The sequence below is a fragment of the Dendropsophus ebraccatus genome, chromosome 10 (genome assembly GCF_027789765.1).
Source record: "Dendropsophus ebraccatus isolate aDenEbr1 chromosome 10, aDenEbr1.pat, whole genome shotgun sequence".
Lineage (NCBI taxonomy): Eukaryota > Metazoa > Chordata > Amphibia > Anura > Hylidae > Dendropsophus > Dendropsophus ebraccatus.
The window spans coordinates 1,803,422-1,829,443 of record NC_091463.1 but is presented as its reverse complement, the minus strand read 5'-3'; the positions used below and the strand labels follow the sequence as shown (position 1 = coordinate 1,829,443).

Below are 26,022 nucleotides of genomic sequence, written 5' to 3'. Positions count from 1 at the left end.
ATATATCACAGGAGGTGTTATACAGGTGTATATATCACAGGAGGTGGTATACAGGTGTATATATCTCAGGAGGTGTTAGACAGGTATATAGTTTATATCACAGGTGGTGGTATACAGGTGTATGTATGACAGGAGGTGTTATACAGGTGTATATATCACAGGAGGTGTTATACAAGTATACAGTTTATGTCACAGGTGGTGTTATACAGGTATATATCACAGGAGGTGTTATACAGGTGTATTTATCACAGGAGGTGGTATACAGGTGTATACATGACAGGGGGTGTTATACAGGTGTATATATCACAGGAGGTGGTATACAGGTGTATATATTACAGGAGGTGTTATACAGGTGTATATATCACAGGAGGTGTTATACAGGTGTATATATCACAGGTGGTGGTATACAGGTGTATATATATCACAGGAGGTGGTATACAGGTGTATATATTACAGGAGGTGTTATACAGGTGTATATATCACAGGAGGTGTTATACAGGTGTATATATCACAGGAGGTGTTATACAGGTGTATATATCATAGAAGGTGTTATACAGGTGTATATATCACAGGTGGTGGTATACAGGTATACAGTTTATATCACAGGTGGTGGTATACAGGTGTATATATCACAGGAGGTGTTATACAGGTGTATATATGCAGAGGGTGTTATACAGGTGTATATATCACAGCTGGTGGTATACAGGTGTATATATCACAGGAGGTGTTATACAGGTATACAGTATATATCACATGTGCAGCCTCTAAACTTGTGGATGGTGCGGAGAGCTGCACATGGAGTAAGGGGGACTGACACTTTATAAGCATCTAATACATTGGTCAGTGGCCATGTATCTACTACTACAACAGCACTGTAGCTCTTACCATCGTAGCGGCAGCCGCTTGATGAACTCCACCCCATGGTTGCAGACAGAGCAAAGGAAGATGAAGAACCTGCCAAAAAAAAAAAAGTGTTAGATGGTGCTGTATGTGATCTGTACACATGATATCCCCAGCAGTATGGCCCCCGGGGGTCTGTATACACATGACATCCCCAGCAGTATGGCCCCCCGGGGTCTGTATACACATGACATCCCCAGCAGTATGGCCCCCGGGGGTCTGTACACATGATATCCCCAGCAGTATGCCCCCCGGGGGTCTGTATACACATGATATCCCCAGCAGTATGGCCCCCCGGGGTCTGTATACACATGACATCCCCAGCAGTATGGCCCCCCGGGGGTCTGTATACACATGATATCCCCAGCAGTATGGCCCCCCGGGGGTCTGTATACACATGATATCCCCAGCAGTATGGCCCCCCGGGGTTTGTATACACATGATATCCCCAGCAGTATGGCCCCCGGGGGTCTGTATACACATGACATCCCCAGCAGTATGGCCCCCGGGGGTCTGTATACACATGATATCCCCAGCAGTATGGCCCCCCGGGGTTTGTATACACATGATATCCCCAGCAGTATGGCCCCCGGGGGTCTGTATACACATTATCCCCAGCAGTATGGCCCCCGGGGGTCTGTATACACGTTATCCCCAGCAGTATGGCCCCCCGGGGGTCTGTATACACATGATATCCCCAGCAGTATGGCCCCCCGGGGGTCTGTATACACATGATATCCCCAGCAGTATGGCCCCCGGGGGTCTGTATACACATGATATCCCCAGCAGTATGGCCCCCCGGGGGTCTGTATACACGTTATCCCCAGCAGTATGGCCCCCCGGGGGTCTGTATACACATGATATCCCCAGCAGTATGGCCCCCCGGGGGTCTGTATACACATGATATCCCCAGCAGTATGGCCCCCCGGGGGTCTGTATACACATGATATCCCCAGCAGTATGGCCCCCCGGGGTTTGTATACACATGATATCCCCAGCAGTATGGCCCCCCGGGGTTTGTATACACATGATATCCCCAGCAGTATGGCCCCCCGGGGGTCTGTATACACATATCCCCAGCAGTATGGCCCCTGGGGGTCTGTATACACATGATATCCCCAGCAGTATGGCCCCCCCGGGGGTCTGTATACACATGATATCCCCAGCAGTATGGCCCCCCGGGGTTTGTATACACATGATATCCCCAGCAGTATGGCCCCCGGGGGTCTGTATACACATATCCCCAGCAGTATGGCCCCCCGGGGGTCTGTATACACATTATATCCCCAGCAGTATGGCCCCCCGGGGGTCTGTGTACACATTATATCCCCAGCAGTATGGCCCCCCGGGGGTCTGTGTACACATTATATCCCCAGCAGTATGGCCCCCCGGGGGTCTGTGTACACATTATATCCCCAGCAGTATGGCCCCCGGGGTTTGTATACACATTATATCCCCAGCAGTATGGCCCCCCGGGGGTCTGTGTACACATTATATCCCCAGCAGTATGGCCCCCCGGGGGTCTGTGTACACATTATATCCCCAGCAGTATGGCCCCCGGGGGTCTGTACACATTATATCCCCAGCAGTATGGCCCCCCGGGGTTTGTATACACATGATATCCCCAGCAGTATGGCCCCCGGGGGTCTGTACACATTATATCCCCAGCAGTATGGCCCCCGGGGGTCTGTATACACGTTATCCCCAGCAGTATGGCCCCCCGGGGGTCTGTATACACATGATATCCCCAGCAGTATGGCCCCCCGGGGGTCTGTATACACGTTATCCCCAGCAGTATGGCCCCTCGGGGTCTGTATACACATTATCCCCAGCAGTATGGCCCCCCGGGGGTCTGTATACACATGATATCCCCAGCAGTATGGCCCCCCGGGGGTCTGTATACACATGATATCCCCAGCAGTATGGCCCCCCGGGGGTCTGTACACATTATATCCCCAGCAGTATGGCCCCCGGGGGTCTGTATACACATGATATCCCCAGCAGTATGGCCCCCCGGGGGTCTGTATACACGTTATCCCCAGCAGTATGGCCCCCCGGGGTCTGTATACACATTATCCCCAGCAGTATGGCCCCCCGGGGGTCTGTATACACATGATATCCCCAGCAGTATGGCCCCCGGGGGTCTGTACACATGATATCCCCAGCAGTATGGCCCCCCGGGGGTCTGTATACACATGATACTACAAAAGGACACACATAGGCCTGATCAGTGACTGATCACAGGGTTCTGTTCTCGAGGTGGCGGGAGATACAACGGCTGGGACATGGGGATCAGTGACTGATCACAGGGTTCTGTTCTCGAGGTGGTGGGAGATACAACTGATGGGACATGGGGATCAGTGACTGATCACAGGGTTCTGTTCTCGAGGTGGCGGGAGATACAACCGCTGGGACATGGGGATCGGTGACTGATCACAAGGTTCTGTTCTCGAGGTGGCGGGAGATACAACTGCTGGGACATGGGGATCGGTGACTGATCACAGGGTTCTGTTCTCGAGGTGGCGGGAGATACAACTGCTGGGACATGGGGATCGGTGACTGATCACAGGGTTCTGTTCTCGAGGTGGCGGGAGATACAACCGCTGGGACATGGGGATCGGTGACTGATCACAGGGTTCTGTTCTCGAGGTGGCGGGAGATACAACTGCTGGGACATGGGGATCGGTGACTGATCACAGGGTTCTGTTCTCGAGGTGGCGGGAGATACAACCGCTGGGACATGGGGATCGGTGACTGATCACAGGGTTCTGTTCTCGAGGTGGCGGGAGATACAACTGCTGGGACATGGGGATCGGTGACTGATCACAGGGTTCTGTTCTCGAGGTGGCGGGAGATACAACCGCTTGGACATGGGGATCAGTGACTGATCACAGGGTTCTGTTCTCGAGGTGGCGGGAGATACAACGGCTGGGACATGGGGATCGGTGACTGATCACAGGGTTCTGTTCTCGAGGTGGTGGGAGATACAACGGCTGGGATATGGGGATCAGTGACTGATCACAGGGTTCTGTTCTCGAAGTGGCGGGAGATACAACCGCTGGGGATTGGTGGTTGCTGTAGGAACACTGTAACCTGTGTACGAGGATTGGGGGGCGAGTGTCCGCTCTACACTATAGTAACCCATCTACATGTCCGGACCCCCACAGAAGGGAGCAAGTTGTTTCCACTCTTCTGCTCTTGATAAGCTGTCAGTACCGCACCATTTACTGCCTGTCGACACCTGCCGGCCCGCCCAGCGTTAACAGCTCAGAGACTCAGTAAATAAACGCGCCAATTCCCACATGGCAGGAGGCCTGGAGGTAGAGGGATATGGAGGCACGACTCTACCTGTCTCCAAACAGCATGGGCTCATTCAGGCACTGGATACAAGCCTCGTGGAACCACTGCCGACACTGACAACACTGGATCATCTTCAGATACCACCTGAGACAAGGAGACAGACATGGTCAATGGTGAAACCAGACAATGATAGCACAAGACGATGTGTAATGGTGTGTTATAGATTATAATGGTGTCCCGGGAAATGTTCTACACTGACTACACAATCTGAAGACTGGATGTTTTTTACCAATTACCCTTTTTTCCACATTTAACACCAACCAGCAATATGTAAGACTTGTTCTTTTCCAGAAGACAAGGTAACAACCAATAGGACAGCTGCCCAGTGTTCCCAATAAGTCTATGTCAGGTACCAATGTATGACTTCTCATCAGCTAAACAGGTTACATGTTGGGGTGGACTAATCCCTTGTATCCAGTCTCTGGGCATGGACCATCCAGTAGGAGAAGCTGGAACACCAGGACTTGCCGCTGCCCAATGTACAGAGCTGTAAGGCCACCAGCCAGGCCCCCCGCACTCATACACATCCATCAGCTAAATGATCTCTCCCCTCCTCCTCACCCACAGAACGGCCACACTTCCTTATGTTCTCTATGGGGAGGGGGAACAAGCCACTGCTAGAACTGTCTATAGCCCATATTACACGGGGTGACTAGAGGAGCTGTCAGCGCTCGTTTGCTCCTCGTTCCCTGCTCGCTACTGCCGCTATTACACACGTTTGCAGCTAGCGGGTGAGTGCAAGGGGGGGGGGGGGGCGCAGGGAGGTGCGGAGGGCTGCCCTGGGTGATAGCTAGATCGTTTGGGCAGCCCATAGGAGAAAGCGGCGGTCTGCTGCCTCCTATGCCACGGGGCGATGGCAGCAGATCACTACTATCATAGTCGTTTGCCTTTCAACATGTTAAAAGACAAACAACTGCAGCGATCAAGCGATCAGCTGAGAGCGTTCATGTCGGCCGACCGTTGCCTTCTATTACACAGGTCGATTATCAGCCGATAATCATTTAGTGTAATAGGGCCTTATCTCTCTAAGAACAGAGGAGTCGTCAGTAAAATTCCATCATGCTGGAGTCTCAGGAGACCCCCATACACGTTATACTAACAGCCGAGCCCATCCCCAGTGGTGGGTTACAGCAGCCATACACCTTCAATAACTGGTGGGCAAACCATTGTTTAGCTGTCAGTTATGTCTGGAGTCCGGTGTAAGGTATACGTGCAGTGTCCCAGAGTGGGTGTGGTATTTGAGGTTTCCTGTCCACCTGTAATTCTCTACACTATGAAACATATTCCCTATTTATTACCTGTATTTATTACTTGTGCCTGCAGTATTTATTTATTTCCACTAGAAGTGAATTGTAGGCTCAACTGTAAGGGTCCTATTCCACAGGCTGACCAGGGCCCGATCAACGATATAAACAAGTGCCGATCTGCTAGATCGGCGCTCGTTTACTGGGCCTATTCAGCCCCGATGATCGTTAAGCGAGGGCTGCAGGTCTTCTCCTTCTTCCTCCCCGGGTCCCGCGCCGCAGCAGCCTCGGAGCGGCCTGTCTGAACTGACAGACTCAGCCAATCACTAGCCGCGGCGGTACTGGCCAGTGATTGGCTAAACGGTCTGCCAGTTCAGACAGCTCCGCTCTGAAGCTGCTGTGGTGCGGGACCCGGGGAGGAAGAAGGAGCAGACCTGCGCCTAGACAGGTAATGTATGATGCTGCTGAAATCGTCGGTAGCCGCTGCGCACCGCTATTCCACCGTAGCAATGCGCTGGTGGCGAACAATGATTTTAGGTCTGAACCTAAATAAACGATCAGCCGATGACACGATCATAGGCTGATCGTTGTCTCTATTCCACTGAGCGATAATCAACTGAATCGGGCCGGTTTGGCTGATTATCGCTCCGTGGAATAGGCCCCTAAGGCAAGGGTTAACTACTAACCGTCGCTTGTGTATGAGGTGATTATTACTGTCCAATCCCTGAGCTAGGTGCCTCAGGTGATCTGGCCAATCCCTGCACAGTAAAAGGTCATTTCAGTCTGTGTTGGGCGAATCAGGAGGAGTTTGTTCCCCTGAGGGAAATCACTTGAGTTCAGTTAGAATTCTCTATGGGAAAGGACTACACTACACAGAGCTCCTGCTGAGGTTTTCCTTCAGGGCCTGGCTTAGGGCTATGAGAGCACAGATGATTTTATTTTATATTTTCTACAATTGCTTCAGGTCCTCCATGTCTGGCTAACAACATCTAAAGGAGGCTGAGGTGAATCAGGACTAAAGGGATACCCAACACTGGGCGGCCATCCTCTCTCCTGATAACTAAGACAGGAGTATACAACAGTGAGTAGGTAAAAGCGATAAGCTGAAAACTTCACTGCACTCTGCTAGGTTCTTGATCCCCATGTCCCAGCGGTTGTAGCTCCCACAACCTCGGGAACAGAACCCTGTGATCAGTCACTGATCCCCATGTCCCACCGGTATAGGTATATAGAGTATGGTGTAAGGTGTATGGAGACCGGTATAGGTGTATGGAGTCCGGTATAGGTGTATGGAGTCCGGTACAGGTGTATGGAGTCCGGTACAGGTGTATGGAGTCTGGTACAGGTGTATGGAGTCTGGTACAGGTGTATGGAGTCTGGTACAGGTGTATGGAGTCTGGTACAGGTGTATGGAGTCTGGTACAGGTGTATGGAGTACATAGGAGGAGACTTGCAGAGATTCCAGGAGGGGTGTGCAGGGTGGGGGGGCTTGTCTTACTCGCCGGGGCCCCCGCAGTAACAGTAACATTGCTGCTGGTTAGTTCTGTGTGCAGAGTCCCAGTCCAGGTCCTCAGGACAGTACGTCAGGAACATCTTCACCGCCTGCAGGGTCTTTGCGATCGCTCCCTTCTTTAAGGCGCCTCCTTTCTGCAAAACAGACAAATTCTAATGATAGCAATCATCTCCATCCCAGTCACTCAGCCTCAACAGCTGCATGCTGGGAGTTGTAGTCCTGCAGCAGCTGTAGGGCGGGGTTCTATCTGCTGCAGGTGCAGTCACAGGGTGTCAGGGCATGCTGTAGGTTGTATTCCTGCAGCAGCTGGAGGGTGGGGTTCTATCTGGTGCAGCCACAGGGTGTCAGGGCATGCTGGAAGTTGTATTCCTGCAGCAGCTTGGAGGCGGGGTTCTATCTGCTGCAGGTGCAGTCACAGGGTGTCAGGGCATGCTGGGAGTTGTAGTATATCAGCCCAGCTAACCCTGTATGAGCTAAGCAGCAGCTACACTTCCTGTCCTGGTAGTTTGCAGCAATGTGTCAGTGAAGTTACAATGTATCAGCCTGCAGTGCCGCTCATTCTAGGCCCAGCTAAAAATGAAGGTGAAGCATAACTATAGGGACCCCCCTCCAATGTGCAGTGTCTTCCTACCAGACACCCCAGGTGTTGTGCTCCCCAGTGGTCTCCCATTGCGGACCTTGGTCAGTCAGCTACGCAGGCACTTGGACTCCAGCTAAATATGTTACCACTTGGAGTCATGAGTGGTAACTGAATGGAGCTGTGTGGATTCAGCACAGACCCTGGCACGGCCAGCTGACAATATGGAGCAGCGAGACATCACCTTCCTGACGGCCACAGATTACATCAGTGATCTAGGGGAAGGGTATACTGGTGATTAATATATAACGCAGAAGACCCGGCTGGATGGGGCTGCAGAATCTAGCTCATTACATGGCATAATGATCGTGCAGGAAGGGCTGTATATATACCCCCATACGGGGTACTAACTAAGAACTTAACTCGTAGCGGGGACCTGGCAGGGGGCTAGGGCCTAGGTTCAAGCACTGAGAAGACCTATATGAGCTGCGGCCTTTCTCCTCCAAAGCTCAGCTAAGACTCCCCCTCACCCAAGAGACTAACTTCCTAACCAGCAAGTGTGCTGCGCTGTGGTTAGGTGGAAAGAGTTCAATAGAGAAACAGGATAGAAAAGAGAGGGAATGGCAGAAGAAAGAACAAATCCTACTGGACAGAATCTGGTACATACACAAACAATAACCCTTTAGTATACTTCAGCTGTGCAGCTTCTAAACCAGACATGTCAAACTCAGGCCCTCCAGCTGTTCCAAAACTACAATTCCCATCATGCCTGGACAGCTAAAGCTTTGGCTATCCAGGCATGATAGGACTTGCAGTTTTGGAACAGCTAAAGGGCCTGAGTTTGACAACCCTGTTCTTAACCTTAGTTACACAATATAGTGACATCTAGTGATCATCTTTTAATAACAAAACAGCTATAGTGAAATCAAAGATAAGTACAGACTTTTAAGACGGGTGTAAAGAATAGCAACACCCACAGTGGGACACCACATACTCCCCCACTTGAGAAAAGACGGCGTAACACCTTGAGGAAAAGGCTGGACGTTAATAAAGGCACAGCATGGATTATTAAGCATAGTTTTAGCAAAAATGCTTTTAAGAGCATATATACACATAAAACTTTTCATAAAACTCTTTTGGTGAACTGGATGCATCTGTCCATATGCACTCTGAGTAGTGCTGTGATGCGTCCCTTTTTTTTTTTGGCAACAAGAGCAATAGTGAGGCACCTTCCTCACAAGAAAGGGGAAACAAGGGAAGGGGATCACGGCTAGGCCGGGTTCTGGATCTTAAACTAGGACATTGCAAACTAGGGACACACAAGAACTTGTAGGAGTCAACATGGCTCAACAGAGCAGCATAGCGTCCTCTTCAGTATCCCTTTTGGGGGACACCCTTTTAAGCATCCTGGAGGGAGGCAGCAGGGGTGAGTGGTCCAAACCTTAGCGGGTCGTCTTCGTGGCTGTGCGGGTTAGGGTGCCTCATCGCAGCCAAGGGGCGACGGTGGATGCAACCCCGGCCTCAGCGGCCGAACGAGAGATGGCCATGTTGAAGGTGGTTTGAGACTGAACTTCCCGTTGGTCCTCTATGACGACAGTGAACACCCCAGGAAGTGGGAAGCCAAGATTGTTGGTCACAGACTGAGGACAGTAAGCGCCAGGTCCTTTCCGGAGAAGGAGAAGAAACAACCTGTGCCTGCGGCTTGACCTTTCCTATAGTCTTCACACCACCTTCTGCCCACTAGCTTTGGCTGAACCGTACCAATGGGTGTCACAGGCCCCAGACCCTGTTACCTGGGTTGAGCGAAATGGTTAGGATTTTCTAAGTACACCCACATTGCGAGATGGAGTTCATCGACTTCACGTAACTTTGCTCCACCCGAAGCAAAGTTTTTCTGCGTCCTTTCTCCTCCAAAGCTCAGCTAAGACTCCCCCTCACCCAAGGGACTAACTTCCTAACCAGCGAGTGTGCTGCGCTGTGGTTGGGTGGAAAGAGTACAATAGAGAAACAGAATAGAAAAGAGAGAATTGGGCAGAAGGACAAATCTTACTGGACAACAGAATCTGGTACATACAGAAACAATGACCCTTTAGTATACTTCAGCTGCGCAGCTTCTAAACCTTAGTTACACACTATAGCGACATCTCTTGGTCATCTTTTAGTAACACAACAGCTATATACATACACAGACACACACACAGACACACACAATTTTTGAGTGATGTCCATGCAGGAAGGGCTGTGTATATTTATCATTAGTGATGTCCATGCAGGAAGAGCTGTATATACACTGTGTGCAGAATTATTAGGCAAGTTGTGAGAAGATTCTTTTTATTATTGAACAACAACAACAACTATGTTCTCAATTACCCAAAAGACTCATAAATATCAAAGCTTAAATATGTTTGGAGGTTGGAGCGGAGTTTGTCAGATTCGACTCTTTTAGGAGGAGGATCTGTGTCTGTGCAGGTAACTTAGGAGGAGGATCTGTGTCTGTAAAGGTAACTTAGGAGGAGAAATGTGTCTGTGCAGGTAACTTAGGAGGAGATCTGTCTGTGCAGGTAACTTAGGAGGAGATCTGTCTGTGCAGGTAACTTAAGGCCCTATTCCACGGAACGATAATCGTCCTGTGGGATGGAAGGTAACGATCAGCCGACATTGTTCATGTCGGCTGATCGTTGCGTCGCTTGTTTTTCAGACATGTTGAAAAACAAGCGACTGTGATAGCAGCGATCTGCTGCCGTCACTACATGGGAATAGGAGCGGCGGGAGCAGACCGCAGCCATCCTCTATGGGCTGCCAGGACGATCTAGTGATCACCCGGGCAGCCCCTCGCACCTCCCCATGGCCCCTTCCACACTCACCGCTCGCTGCCGCCGCGTGGAATAGCTGTGACAGTAAGCGGGGATTGAGGAGCAAACGTTCGCGCCACTGCATCGCCCCGTGGAATAGGGGCTTTAGGAGGAGGATCTGTGTGTGTGCAGGTAACTCAGGAGGAGGATCTGTGTGTGTGCAGGTAACTTAGGAGGAGGATCTGTGTGTGTGCAGATAACTTAGATCCTTCTCCTAAGTTACCTGCACACACAGATCCTCCTCCTGAATTATCTGCACAGACACAGATCCTCCTCCTAAGTTATCTGCACAGACACAGATCCTCCTCCTAAGTTATCTGCACAGACACAGATCCTCCTCCTAAGTTACCTGCACACACAGATCCTCCTCCTAAGTTACCTGCACAGACACAGATCCTCCTCCTAAGTTACCTGCACACACAGATCCTCCTCCTAAGTTACCTGCACACACAGATCCTCCTCCTAAGTTACCTGCACAGACACAGATCCTCCTCCTAAGTTACCTGCACAGACACAGATCCTCCTCCTAAGTTACCTGCACACACAGATCCTCCTCCTAAGTTACCTGCACAGACACAGATCCTCCTCCTAAGTTACCTGCACAGACACAGATCCTCCTCCTAAGTTACCTGCACACACAGATCCTCCTCCTAAGTTACCTGCACAGACACAGATCCTCCTCCTAAGTTACCTGCACAGACACAGATCCTCCTCCTAAGTTACCTGCACACACAGATCCTCCTCCTAAGTTACCTGCACACACAGATCCTCCTCCTAAGTTACCTGCACAGACACAGATCCTCCTCCTAAGTTACCTGCACACACAGATCCTCCTCCTAAGTTACCTGCACAGACACAGATCCTCCTCCTAAGTTACCTGCACACACAGATCCTCCTCCTAAGTTACCTGCACAGACACAGATCCTCCTCCTAAGTTACCTGCACACACAGATCCTCCTCCTAAGTTACCTGCACAGACACAGATCCTCCTCCTAAGTTACCTGCACAGACACAGATCCTCCTCCTAAGTTACCTGCACAGACACAGATCCTCCTCCTAAGTTACCTGCACAGACACAGATCCTCCTCCTAAGTTACCTGCACAGACACAGATCCTCCTCCTAAGTTACCTGCACAGACACAGATCCTCCTCCTAAGTTACCTGCACAGACACAGATCCTCCTCCTAAGTTACCTGCACAGACACAGATCCTCCTCCTAAGTTACCTGTTACCTACAAATTTCTGACATTCAAAACCAAAAACCAATCAGTGGGCAATATAGCCACCTTTCTTTACACTAACCCTCATAGGCTTCCATCCATAGATCCTGTCAGATACTGATCTTTATACGTTGACCCTCATAGGCTTCCATCCATAGATCCTGTCAGATACTGATCTTTATACGTTGACCCTCATAGGCTTCCATCCATAGATCCTGTCAGATACTGATCTTTATACGTTGACCCTCATAGGCTTCCATCCATAGATCCTGTCAGTTACTGATCTGTATACGCTGACCCTTATAGGCTTCCATCCATAGATCCTGTCAGTGACTGATCTGTATACGCTGACCCTCATAGGCTTCCATCCATAGATCCTGTCAGTTACTGATCTGTATACGCTGACCCTCATAGGCTTCCATCCATACATCCTGTCAGTTACTGATCTGTATACGCTGACCCTCATAGGCCTTCCATCCATAGATCCTGTCAGTGACTGATCTGTATACGCTGACCCTCATAGGTTTCCATCCATAGATTCTGTCAGTTACTGATCTGTATACGCTGACCCTCATAGGCCTTCCATCCATAGATCCTGTCAGTTACTGATCTGTATACGCTGACCCTCATAGGCCTTCCATCCATAGATTCTGTCAGTTACTGATCTGTATACGCTGACCCTCATAGGCTTCCATCCATAGATCCTTTCAGTCATCTGTATACGCTGATCCTCATAGGCCTTCCATCCATAGATCCTGTCAGTTACTGATCTGTATATGCTGACTCTCATCGGCTTCCATCCATAGATCCTGTCAGTTACTGATCTTTATACACTGACCCTCATAGCCTTCCATCCATAGATCCTGTCAGTTACTGATCTGTATACGCTGACCCTCATAGGCCTTCCATCCATAGATTCTGTCAGTTACTGATGAGTTTAGGATGACCTGCATAGGCTTCCATCCATAGATCCTGTCAGTTACTGATCTGTATACGCTGACCCTCATAGGCTTCCATCCATAGATCCTGTCAGTTACTGATCTGTATACGCTGACCCTCATAGGCTTCCATCCATAGATCCTGTCAGTTACTGATCTGTATACGCTGACCCTCATAGGCCTTCCATCCATAGATCCTGTCAGTGACTGATCTGTATACGCTGACCCTCATAGGTTTCCATCCATAGATTCTGTCAGTTACTGATCTGTATACGCTGACCCTCATAGGCCTTCCATCCATAGATCCTGTCAGTTACTGATCTGTATACGCTGACCCTCATAGGCCTTCCATCCATAGATTCTGTCAGTTACTGATCTGTATACGCTGACCCTCATAGGCTTCCATCCATAGATCCTTTCAGTCATCTGTATACGCTGATCCTCATAGGCCTTCCATCCATAGATCCTGTCAGTTACTGATCTGTATATGCTGACTCTCATCGGCTTCCATCCATAGATCCTGTCAGTTACTGATCTTTATACACTGACCCTCATAGCCTTCCATCCATAGATCCTGTCAGTTACTGATCTGTATACGCTGACCCTCATAGGCCTTCCATCCATAGATCCTGTCAGTTACTGATCAGTTTAGGATGACCTCCATAGGCCTTCCATCCATAGATTCTGTCAGTTACTGATCAGTTTAGGATGACCTCCATAGGCTTCCATCCATAGATTCTGTCAGTTACTGATCAGTTTAGGATGACCTCCATAGGCTTCCATCCATAGATCCTGTCAGTTACTGATCTGTATACGCTGACCCTCATAGGCTTCCATCCATAGATCCTGTCAGTTACTGATCAGTTTAGGATGACCTCCATAGGCCTTCCATCCATAGATCCTGTCAGTTACTGATCAGTTTAGGATGACCTCCATAGGCTTCCATCCATAGATTCTGTCAGTTACTGATCAGTTTAGGATGACCTCCATAGGCCTTCCATCCATAGATCCTGTCAGTTACTGATCAGTTTAGGATGACCTCCATAGGCCTTCCATCCATAGATCCTTTCAGTTACTGACTTCTTCCTGTAGCACTGCTTGAAGAAGGCGTCTTCCAGAAACTGGCAGTAGGTCTGGGAGTTGATCTTCTCTCTATCCTCAACCCAAAAAGTTCTTACTGATCCAGCCTCGGACCATCGATCTGACCCATCAAGAGTCACTCTCATTTCATCAGTCCATAAAATCTTAGAAGAATCAGCCTTCAGGTATTTCTTGGCCTAGTCTTCACATTTTATCTTATGTTTCTTGTTTTTTAGCCTTCCTTACCTTGGCCATATCCCTGAGTATCGGACACCTTGTGCTTTTTCCCACTCAGTAACGTTGCAGCTCTCAAATATGGCGACTGGCAGCTAATGGCATCTTGGCAGCTTCAATTTATTTATTATTTTGCAAAAGCTTGTTTGTTCGGTGATCACGCTTCAAAAGTTTGGCAATTTTAAGACTGCTGCATCCCTCTGCAAGACATGTCACAATTTCTGACTTTTCAGAGTCTGTCACATCTCTCTTCTGACCCATTTTGGCAAAGGAAAGGAAGTTCCCTAATAATGAAGCACACCTTATATATGGTGATGATGTCATCAGACCACACCCCTCCTCATTACAGAGATGCACATCACCTGGTTTACTTAATTGGTAGTTGTGGCTTTTAAGCCTATACAGGTTAGATTAGGATAACATGTAATCAAAATACTCATTTAGCTAAGGCTCCGTGCACACGGTGCAGAAGTGGCGGAATTCCGCCAGCCTCCCTGTCATAATAACAGTCTATGGGAGGCTCGCGCGTCTCCTCTCTCTGCGCTCAAGAATGAACATGATCATTCTGCACACATTGTATATTAGTGATGTCTGTGCAGGAAGGGCTGTGTATATATCAGTAGTGATGTCCCTGCAGGAAGGGCTGTGTTATTATATATATATATATATATATATATATATATATATATATATATATATATAGTAATACGACTGCAGCACTCCGATGGGGTGAAAACTCAATGTGGAAGGTTTAGTGCATAACAAACATACGGAGCAGTGGGTGACATTTCAGTCCACTCAATCGGACCTTCCTCAAGCCAGTGAGATATATAATCTCATTAGCACAGCAGGCGGATGATGACAATGATCAGCCGATGGCTTTTCAGCTGACCGTTATATTTATCACACAGAACGATATCTGCTCGACTCCGCCTGACTGAGCAGATAATCGCTGTGCACTAGGGCCTTTAGTCCTGTGCCACAAAGATTACACAATGCTGCACCTAATGAATTGCCGCAACTTGTGTGGGCGACCAATAATGCTGTGCTCTTACCCTGACAGCAAGGACAAAGATACAGCGTCTGCAAAACCAGGGCTCCAGAATGCCGCTCTCTCCGCTCTCCACCGCTGGGATGTGACACTTCTGATGATAACCTGACAACAGCAAAAACAAGACACATGAAGGTAGAGCAGAGTAGCACTAAGAGTCCACGGCCACGTCGTACACAGAGTCCGCGGCCACGTCGTCCACGAAGACCGCAGCCACGTCGTACACGATAGTAAGGATAGTAACATAGGAGAAGGGTTGGTAGGAAAGGATAGTGGCATAGGAGAAGGCTTGGTGGGTAAGGATAGTGACAGGAGAAGGGTTGGTAGGTAAGGATAGTGACATAGGAGAAGGGTTGGTAGGTAAGGATAGTGACATAGGAGAAGGGTTGGTGGGTAAGGATAGTGACATAGGAGAAGGGTTGGTAGGTAAGGATAGTGACATAGGAGAAGGGTTGGTAGGTAAGGATAGTGACATAGGAGAAGGGTTGGTGGGTAAGGATAGTGACATAGGAGAAGGGTTGGTAGATAAGGATAGTGACATAGGAGAAGGGTTGGTGGGTAAGGATAGTGACATAGGAGAAGGGTTGTTGGGTAAGGATAGTGACATAGGAGAAGGGTTGGTAGGTAAGGATAGTGACATAGGAGAAAGATTGGAAGGTAAGGATAGTGACATAGGAGAAGGGTTGGTAGGTAAGGATAGTGACATAGGAGAAAGATTGGAAGGTAAGGATAGTGACATAGGAGAAGGGTTGGTGGGTAAGGATAGTGACATAGGAGAAGGGTTGGTAGGTAAGGATAGTGACATAGGAGAAGGGTTAGTAGGTAAGGATAGTGACATAGGAGAAGGGTTGGTAGGTAAGGATAGTGACATAGGAGAAGGGTTGGTAGGTAAGGATAGTGACATAGGAGAAGGTTTGGTAGGTAAGGATAGTGACATAGAAGGTTTGGTAGGTAAGGATAGTGACATAGGAGAAAGATTGGAAGGTAAGGGTAGTGACATAGGAGAAGGGTTGGTGGGTAAGGATAGTGACAGGAGAAGGGTTGGTAGGTAAGGATAGTGACATAGGAGAAGGGTTGCTAGGTAAGGATAGTGACATAGGAGAAGGGTTGGTGGGTAAGGATAGTGATATAGGAGAAGGGTTGGTGGGTAAGGATAGTGACATAGGAGAAGGGTTGGTGGGTAAGGATAGTGACATAGGAGAAGGGTTGGTGGGTAAGGGTAGTGACATAGGAGAAGGGTTGGTGGGTAAGGATAGTGACAGGAGAAGGGTTGGTAGGTAAGGATAGTGACATAGGAGAAGGGTTGCTAGGTAAGGATAGTGACATAGGAGAAGGGTTGGTGGGTAAGGATAGTGACATAGGAGAAGGGTTGGTGGGTAAGGATAGTGATATAGGAGAAGGGTTGGTGGGTAAGGATAGTGATATAGGAGAAGGGTTGGTAGGTAAGGATAGTGACATAGGAGAAGGGTTGGTAGGTAAGGATAGTGACATAGGAGAAGGGTTAGTAGGTAAGGATAGTGACATAGGAGAAGGGTTGGTAGGTAAGGATAGTGACATAGGAGAAGGGTTGGTAGGTAAGGATAGTGACATAGGAGAAGGGTCGGTAGGTAAGGATAGTGATATAGGAGAAGGGTTGGTAGGTAAAGATAGTGACAGGAGAAGGGTTGGTAGGTAAGGATAGTGATATAGGAGAAGGGTTGGTAGGTAAGGATAGTGACATAGGAGAAGGGTTGGTAGGTAAGGATAGTGACATAGGAGAAGGGTTGGTAGGTAAGGATAGTGACATAGGAGAAGGGTTGGTGGGTAAGGATAGTGACCTAGGAGAAGAGTTGGTAGGTAAGGATAGTAACAAAGGAGAAGGGTTGGTGGGTAAGGATAGTGACATAGGAGAAGGGTTGGTAGGTAAGAATAGTGACATAGGAGAAGGGTTGGTGGGTAAGGATAGTGACATAGGAGAAAGGTTGGTAGGTAAGAATAGTGACATAGGAGAAGGGTTGGTGGGTAAGGATAGTGACATAGAGGAAGGGTTGGTGGGTAAGAATAGTGACATAGGAGAAGGGTTGGTAGGTAAGGATAGTGGCATAGGAGAAGGGTTGGTAGGTAAGGATAGTGACATAGCAGAAGGGTTAGTAGGTAAGGATAGTGACATAGGAGAAGGGTTGGTAGGTAAGGATAGTGACATAGGAGAAGGGTCGGTAGGTAAGGATAGTGATATAGGAGAAGGGTTGGTAGGTAAAGATAGTGACAGGAGAAGGGTTGGTAGGTAAGGATAGTGATATAGGAGAAGGGTTGGTAGGTAAGGATAGTGACATAGGAGAAGGGTTGGTAGGTAAGGATAGTGACATAGGAGAAGGGTTGGTAGGTAAGGATAGTGACATAGGAGAAGGGTTGGTGGGTAAGGATAGTGACCTAGGAGAAGAGTTGGTAGGTAAGGATAGTAACAAAGGAGAAGGGTTGGTGGGTAAGGATAGTGACATAGGAGAAGGGTTGGTAGGTAAGAATAGTGACATAGGAGAAGGGTTGGTGGGTAAGGATAGTGACATAGGAGAAAGGTTGGTAGGTAAGAATAGTGACATAGGAGAAGGGTTGGTGGGTAAGGATAGTGACATAGAGGAAGGGTTGGTGGGTAAGAATAGTGACATAGGAGAAGGGTTGGTAGGTAAGGATAGTGGCATAGGAGAAGGGTTGGTAGGTAAGGATAGTGACATAGCAGAAGGGTTAGTAGGTAAGGATAGTGACATAGGAGAAGGGTTGGTAGGTAAGGATAGTGACATAGGAGAAGGGTTAGTAGGTAAGGATAGTGACATAGAAGAAGGGTTGGTAGGTAAGGATAGTGACATAGCAGAAGGGTTAGTAGGTAAGGATAGTGACATAGGAGAAGGGTTGGTGGGTAAGGATAGTAACAAAGGAGAAGGGTTGGTAGGTAAGAATAGTGACATAGGAGAAGGGTTGGTGGGTAAGGATAGTGACATAGGAGAAAGGTTGGTAGGTAAGAATAGTGACATAGGAGAAGGGTTGGTGGGTAAGAATAGTGACATAGGAGAAGGGTTGGTAGGTAAGGATAGTGGCATAGGAGAAGGTTGGTAGGTAAGGATAGTGGCATAGGAGAAGGGTTGGTAGGTAAGGATAGTGACATAGGAGAAGGGTTGGTAGGTAAGGATAGTGATATAGGAGAAGGGTAGGTAGGTAAGGACAGTGACACAGGAGAAGCGTTGGCAGGTAAGGACAGTGACATAGGAGAAGGGTTGGTGGGTAAGGATAGTGACATAGGAGAAGGGTTGGTAGGTAAGAATAGTGACATAGGAGAAGGGTTGGTGGGTAAGGATAGTGACATAGGAGAAGGGTTGGTAGGTAAGGATAGTGACATAGGAGAAGGGTTGGTGGGTAAGGTTAGTGATATAGGAGAAGGGTTGGTGGTAAGAATAGTGACATAGGAGAAGGGTTAGTGGGTAAGGATATCAAATGAAAATCCCGGCACTCACCATTTCCAGCATCACATAATTTTATTCGGTTACATGACCATAACAGTGTGAACAGCAGAACGCGTTTCGGCCATATGCCTTTGTCAATTGAGGCAGTTGACAAAGGCATATGGCCGAAACGCGTTCTGCTGTTCACACTGTTATGGTCATGTAACCGAATAAAATTATATGATGGAAATGGTGAGTGCTGGGATTTTCATCTGATATACTGTTTTGGGACTACGCTCCTTTCCTCGAGCACCATCAGCTGACACGGAGTGCCGCTCTGATTCTTCTTCATATGGTGGGTAAGGATAGTGACATAGGAGAAGGGTTGGTGGGTAAGGATAGTGACATAGAAGGGTTGGTAGGTAAGGATAGTGACATAGGAGAAGGGTTGGTAGGTAAGGATAGTGACATAGAAGGGTCGGTAGGTAAGGATAGTGATATAGGAGAACGATTGATAGATAAGGATAGTGACATAGGAGAAGGGTTGGTAGGTAAGGATAGTGACATAGGAGAAGGGTTGGTAGGTAAGGATAGTGACATAGGAGAAGGGTTGGTGGGTAAGGATAGTGATATAGGAGAAGGGATGGTAGGTAAGGATAGTGACATAGGAGAAGGTTGGTAGGTAAGGACAGTGACATAGGAGAAGGATTGGTGGGTAAGGATAGTGACATAGGAGAAGGGTTGGTGGGTAAGGATAGTAACATAGGAGAAGGGTTGGTGGGTAAGGATAGTAACATAGGAGAAGGGTTGGTAGGTAAGGATAGTGATATAGGAGAAGGGTTGGTAGGTAAGGATAGTGACATAGGAGAAGGGTTGGTGGGTAAGGATAGTGACAGGAGAAGGGTTGGTAGGTAAGGATAGTGACATAGGAGAAGGGTTGGTAGGTAAGGATAGTGATATAGGAGAAGGATTGATAGATAAGGATAGTGACATAGGAGAAGGGTTGATGGGTAAGGAGAGTGGCATAGGAGAAGGGTTGGTGGGTAAGGATAGTGACATAGGAGAAGGATTGATGGGTAAGGAGAGTGGCATAGGAGAAGGGTTGGTGGGTAAGGATAGTGACATAGGAGAAGGGTTGGTAGGTAAGGAGAGTGGCATAGGAGAAGGGTTGGTGGGTAAGGACAGTGACATAGGAGAAGGTTTGTAGGTAAGGAGGTATTCCTTGAGTTGTCAGTAATATGGAAAATGATTTAGCTTTGCTAGATAAGTGGTCCAAAACATGGAAATTGAAGCTCAATGTTTCCAAATGTAAAATATGCACCTCCATCTCCATATTCCCCCATCCAGTATCATATCATCAGTTCTGTATTGGCAAAGTCTTCAGAGGAGAAGGATTTAGGGGCAGTGAGTCACCAGCGCGACCAGGCGGTGAGGAAAGCAAATCCAAGTATGCTGTTATGCTGTGCTGTATATATATAATGGTATGCTGGGCTGTATATATAATGGTATGCTTGGCTGTTTATATATATGTGTGTAGATAGATAAGCTGGGCTGTATAGCTAGATATATAACCAGTAGGAAGAGGAGATTGTGATCCCGCTATATAGCTCTCTAGTGACATCATATCTGGAATACTGTGACCAGTTCTGGAGACCTCACCTACAGAAAGTTAGTGATAAAATAGAACGGGTCCAAAGACGGCTACAAAAATGGTGGAGGGTGTGAGGTATAACACATATCAGGAAAGACTGATGGATTTGTATCTGTATAGTCTGGGGGAAGAAGGGAAAGGGGGGACATGATGGAACCTTTATATGTGTTACAGGAGGGAAGAAGGCAAAGGAGGACATGATGGAAACCTTTATATATGTTACAGGAGGAAGAAGGGAAAGGGAGGACATGATGGAAACCTTTATATATGTTACAGGAGAAAGAAGGGAAAGGGGGGACATGATGGAAACCTTTATATATGTTACAGGAGGAAGAAGAGAAAGGGGGGACATGATGGAAACCTTTATATATGTTACAGGAGGAAGAAGGGAAACGGAAGGACATGATGGAAACCTTTATATATGTTACAGGAGGAAAGAAGGGAAAGGGGACATGATGGAAACCTTTATATATGTTACAGGAGGAAGAAGGGAGAGGGAGGACATGATGGAAACCTTTATATATGTTACAGGAGGAAGAAGGGAAAGGAGGGACATGATGGAAACCTTTATATATGTTACAGGAGGAAAGAAGGGAAAGGGGACATGATGGAAACCTTTATATATGTTACAGGAGGAAGAAGGGAAAGGGAGGACATGATGGAAACCTTTATATATGTTACAGGGGGAAGAAGGGAAAGGGGGGACATGATGGAAAACTTTATATATGTTACAGGGGGAAGAAGGGAAAGGGGGGATAGATGGAAACCTTTATATATGTTACAGGAGGAAGAAGGGAAAGGAGGACATGATGGAAACCTTTATATATGTTACAGGAGGAAGAAGGGAAAGGAGGGACATGATGGAAACCTTTATATGTTACAGGAGGAAGAAGGGAAAGGGGGGATAGATGGAAACCTTTATATATGTTACAGGAGGAAGAAGGGAAAGGGAGGACATGATGGGAACCTTTATATATGTTACAGGAGGAAGAAGGGAAAGGGGGGACATGATGGAAACCTTTATATATGTTACAGGAGGAAGAAGAGAAAGGGAGGACATGATGGAAACCTTTATATATGTTACAGGAGGGAAGAAGGGAAAGGGAGGGACATAATGGAACCCTTTATATATGTTACAGGGGGAAGAAGGGAAAGGGGGGACATGATGGAAACCTTTATATATGTTATAGGAGGAAGAAGGGAAAGGGAGGACATGATGGAAACCTTTATATATGTTACAGGAGGAAGAAGGGAAAGGGGGGACATGATGGAAACCTTTATATATGTTACAGGAGGAAGAAGGGAAAGGGAGGACATGATGGAAACCTTTATATATGTTACAGGAGGTAGAAGGGAAAGGGAGGACATGATGGAAACCTTTATATATGTTACAGGGGGAAGAAGGGAAAGGGACATGATGGAAACCTTTATATATGTTACAGGGGGAAGAAGGGAAAGGGAGGATATGATGGAAACCTTTATATATGTTATAGGAGGAAGAAGGGAAAGGGGGACATGATGGAAACCTTTATATATGTTACAGGAGGGAAGAAGGAAAAGGGAGGACATGATGGAAACCTTTATATATGTTACAGGAGGAAGAAGGGAAAGGGAGGACATGATGGAAACCTTTATATATGTTACAGGAGGAAGAAGGGAAAGGGAGGACATGATGGAAACCTTTATATATGTTACAGGAGGAAGAAGGGAAAAGGAGGGGGGACATGATGGAAACCTTTATATATGTTACAGGAGGAAGAAGGGAAAGGGAGGATAGATGGAAACCTTTATATATGTTACAGGAGGAAGAAGGGAAAGGGAGGACATGATGGAAACCTTTATATATGTTACAGGAGGAAGAAGGGAAAGGAGGGACATGATGGAAACCTTTATATATGTTACAGGAGGGAAGAAGGGAAAGGGAGGGACATAATGGAACCCTTTATATATGTTACAGGAGGAAGAAGGGAAAGGGAGGACATGATGGAAACCTTTATATATGTTACAGGAGGAAGAAGGGAAAGGGAGGACATGATGGAAACCTTTTATATATGTTACAGGGGGAAGAAGGGAAAGGGAGGACATGATGGAAACCTTTATATATGTTACAGGAGGAAGAAGGGAAAGGGAGGACATGATGGAAACCTTTATATATGTTACAGGAGGAAGAAGGGAAAGGGGGGTTATGATGGAAACCTTTATATATGTTACAGGAGGAAGAAGGGAAAGGGAGGACATGATGGAAACCTTTATATATGTTACAGGAGGGAAGAAGGAAAAGGGAGGACATGATGGAAACCTTTATATATGTTAAAGGAGGAAGAAGGGAAAGGGAGGACATGATGGAAACCTTTATATATGTCACAGGAGGAAGAAGGGAAAGGGAGGATAGATGGAAACCTTTATATATGTTACAGGAGGAAGAAGGGAAAGGGAGGACATGATGGAAACCTTTATATATGTTACAGGAGGAAGAAGGGAAAGGAGGGACATGATGGAAACCTTTATATATGTTACAGGAGGGAAGAAGGGAAAGGGAGGGACATAATGGAAACCTTTATATATGTTACAGGAGGAAGAAGGGAAAGGGAGGACATGATGGAAACCTTTATATATGTTACAGGAGGGAAGAAGGAAAAGGGAGGACATGATGGAAACCTTTATATATGTTACAGGAGGAAGAAGGGAAAGGGAGGACATGATGGAAACCTTTATATATGTTACAGGAGGAAGAAGGGAAAGGGAGGACATGATGGAAACCTTTATATATGTTACAGGAGGAAGAAGGGAAAGGGAGGACATGATGGAAACCTTTACATATGTTACAGGAGGAAGAAGGGACATGATGGAAACCTTTATATATGTTACAGGAGGAAGAAGGGAAAGGGAGGACATGATGGAAACCTTTTATATATGTTACAGGGGGAAGAAGGGAAAGGGAGGACATGATGGAAACCTTTATATATGTTACAGGGGGAAGAAGGGAAAGGGAGGACATGATGGAAACCTTTTATATATGTTACAGGAGGAAGAAGGGAAAGGGAGGACATGATGGAAACCTTTATATATGTTACAGGAGGAAGAAGGGAAAGGGGGGTTATGATGGAAACCTTTATATATGTTACAGGAGGAAGAAGGGAAAGGGAGGACATGATGGAAACCTTTATATATGTTACAGGAGGAAGAAGGGAAAGGGAGGACATGATGGAAACCTTTATATATGTTACAGGAGGAAGAAGGGAAAGGAGGACATGATGGAAACCTTTATATATGTTACAGGAGGGAAGAAGGGAAAGGAGGGAGATGATGGAAACCTTTATATATGTTACAGGAGGAAGAAGGGAAAGGGGGGTTATGATGGAAACCTTTATATATGTTACAGGAGGAAGAAGGGAAAGGGAGGACATGATGGAAACCTTTATATATGTTACAGGAGGAAGAAGGGAAAGGGAGGACATGATGGAAACCTTTATATATGTTACATGAGGAAGAAGGGAAAGGGAGGACATGATGGAAACCTTTATATATGTTACAGGAGGAAGAAGGGAAAGGGAGGACATGATGGAAACCTTTATATATGTTACAGGAGGAAGAAGGGAAAGGGGGGTTATGATGGAAACCTTTATATATGTTACAGGAGGAAGAAGGGAAAGGGGGGACATGATGGAAACCTTTATATATGTTACAGGAGGAAGAAGGGAAAGGGAGGACATGATGGAAACCTTTATATATGTTACAGGGGGAAGAAGGGAAAGGAGGGACATGATGGAAACCTTTATATATGTTACAGGAGGAAGAAGGGAAAGGAGGGACATGATGGAAACCTTTATATATGTTACAGGAGGAAGAAGGGAGAGGGAGGACATGATGGAAACCTTTATATATGTTACAGGAGGAAGAAGGGAAAGAAGGGACATGATGGAAACCTTTATATATGTTACAGGAGGAAGAAGGGAGAGGGAGGACATGATGGAAACCTTTATATATGTTACAGGAGGAAGAAGGGAGAGGGAGGACATGATGGAAACCATTATATATGTTACAGGAGGAAGAAGGGAGAGGGAGGACATGATGGAAACCTTTATATATGTTACAGGAGGAAGAAGGGAAAGGGAGGACATGATGGAAACCTATATATATGTTACAGGAGGAAGAAGGGAAAGGGAGGACATGATGGAAACCTTTATATATGTTACAGGAGGAAGAAGGGAAAGGGAGGACATGATGGAAACCTTTATATATGTTACAGGAGGAAGAAGGGAAAGGGAGGACATGATGGAAACCTTTATATATGTTACAGGAGGAAGAAGGGAGAGGGAGGACATGATGGAAACCTTTATATATGTTACAGGGGGAAGAAGGGAGAGGGAGGACATGGTGGAAACCTTTATATATGTTACAGGAGGAAGAAGGGAGAGGGAGGGTATGATGGAAACACTTTGCACTTTGGGGGATCCGTGCTGCAAAACTCCTCCGGTCATTGTGACGCAAATTGCAGTATGGATCATGTGAATGAGGCCTAAGATTAGCAGTTTTATACACTGCTCTATATGTGTCAGGCCAATAAATCCGGAACTTTCTGCTTGTGACGCAGGGGTATAACCAAAAGAAAATGCTTCTGCCTTCAGCGAGGACAAGTGAGGAGTAAATTATGGGGCTAAAGTCACAGAAATCTGACCGTTCCCATAACCCTACAACAAAGACAAGATGGCGTCTACCCCAGGTAAGAGGATGTGGGCAGCATCGCAGGTTACATCAATGGTCACTCAGAGACGACATGGTCTGACAACCTGTGAATACTGAGGAGGCGTGCAGACGTGTATCCCCCCCCTCCGGCTGACAGGACACATACGGTAATAATTATGGTTCCCTCCTGCTTATGTGACTATTTTCTGTGGAAAGATCCGCACATCCACATTCCCCAGACTGGAACTTCCCTCTTTCCTGGTAAAAGAGGTCAGCAATCTGGAGATCCCTAGTAACCCTCTGGGGTCGGCTGTGCTGGAGGCCGCTGTGTGATCAGGGGGAGCTGCAAACACTGACCGATAGAAATCCTGATTCACTGACATCAGCCCAGTGGCTGCAACAAAGCTGTCAGTGTCAGTTCCGGCAGCCGCACAGCTATGGTAATGAGCCGATAATACGACCTTTCCCGAGATAGCCCGACCACTAACACAGGGAGACCTGGCCAGTCACTATCCTGTACCCCAGGTGTCACTATCCTGTACCCCAAATGTCAGCATGTCACTACCCTGTACCCCGTGAGTCACTATCCTGTACCCTGTGAGTCACTACCCTGTACCCAGTGAGTCACTATCCTGTATCCTGATTTAGAGAGTTGTACCTACCCAGTCCGCACTTCCCACAGATGAGGATGTCATTGAGCGCGGCTTTGGCCTTCCCCATGCAGATGTTACACTTGGGCTCCTCTCCGGGCACTCCGGCTGTGAATACAACACAAGACATTAGGGGACAGTAACGTTCAGTGTGTCATACAATCACACAGATATAGTTTCAGTAATCGTAGAAAGCCCGTTCTTTAGCGTATGTTCACACTGAGTAAAATTAGCAGAATTATCCGGCCTGTCTCAGTGTCTCTATGTAAGGGCTCCCAACATGTTATTTCTTTGAGTGGAGAGGCATGGAGAGTGGAGACACGCAAAACCTCCCACTGAAAGAGAGATAGCAGGCGGGATTCCAAATCCACGGGCGGGAGTTCAGAGGGGAATCTCTGCGCCAAGTCTGTGGTGTGAATGGGCCCTTATAGAGTATTCTTGATCCTATGTAACGTCCTGCTTGTATGTAAAGAACCAATCAACAGTTGTTAATAAAACTAAAAACATACAAATAAACATAAACCTATATAGGTCCTCGAGAAGATCACCATCTATTCTATAAAGTATACGAAGATGGGAACAGTAAGAGCAGCCATCTAAAGCTATAGGAGCTTTCCCCCGGCCAGAGGATAGAGGAAAGCAGGAGATCACGGGGG

General features: G+C 47.2%; 1 protein-coding gene across 2 annotated transcripts in view; it reads right to left on the bottom strand.

Moving 5' to 3' along the window:
* Positions 1-26,022, bottom strand: part of PHF19 (PHD finger protein 19) — a 137,140-nt gene that overhangs the window by 74,899 nt on the left and 36,219 nt on the right. The window contains exons 4-8 of one of the 2 annotated variants that reach the window (XM_069986054.1): positions 25,379-25,474; positions 14,974-15,074; positions 7,003-7,151; positions 4,249-4,344; positions 886-954 (exon numbers count right to left, since the gene is read on the bottom strand). In XM_069986054.1, coding sequence (XP_069842155.1) covers positions 886-954; positions 4,249-4,344; positions 7,003-7,151; positions 14,974-15,074; positions 25,379-25,474 — 511 coding nt within the window. Of the gene's footprint in view, positions 1-885; positions 955-4,248; positions 4,345-7,002; positions 7,152-14,973; positions 15,075-25,378; positions 25,475-26,022 lie in introns of those variants that run through there. The other variant, XM_069986055.1, reaches the window with a different exon arrangement.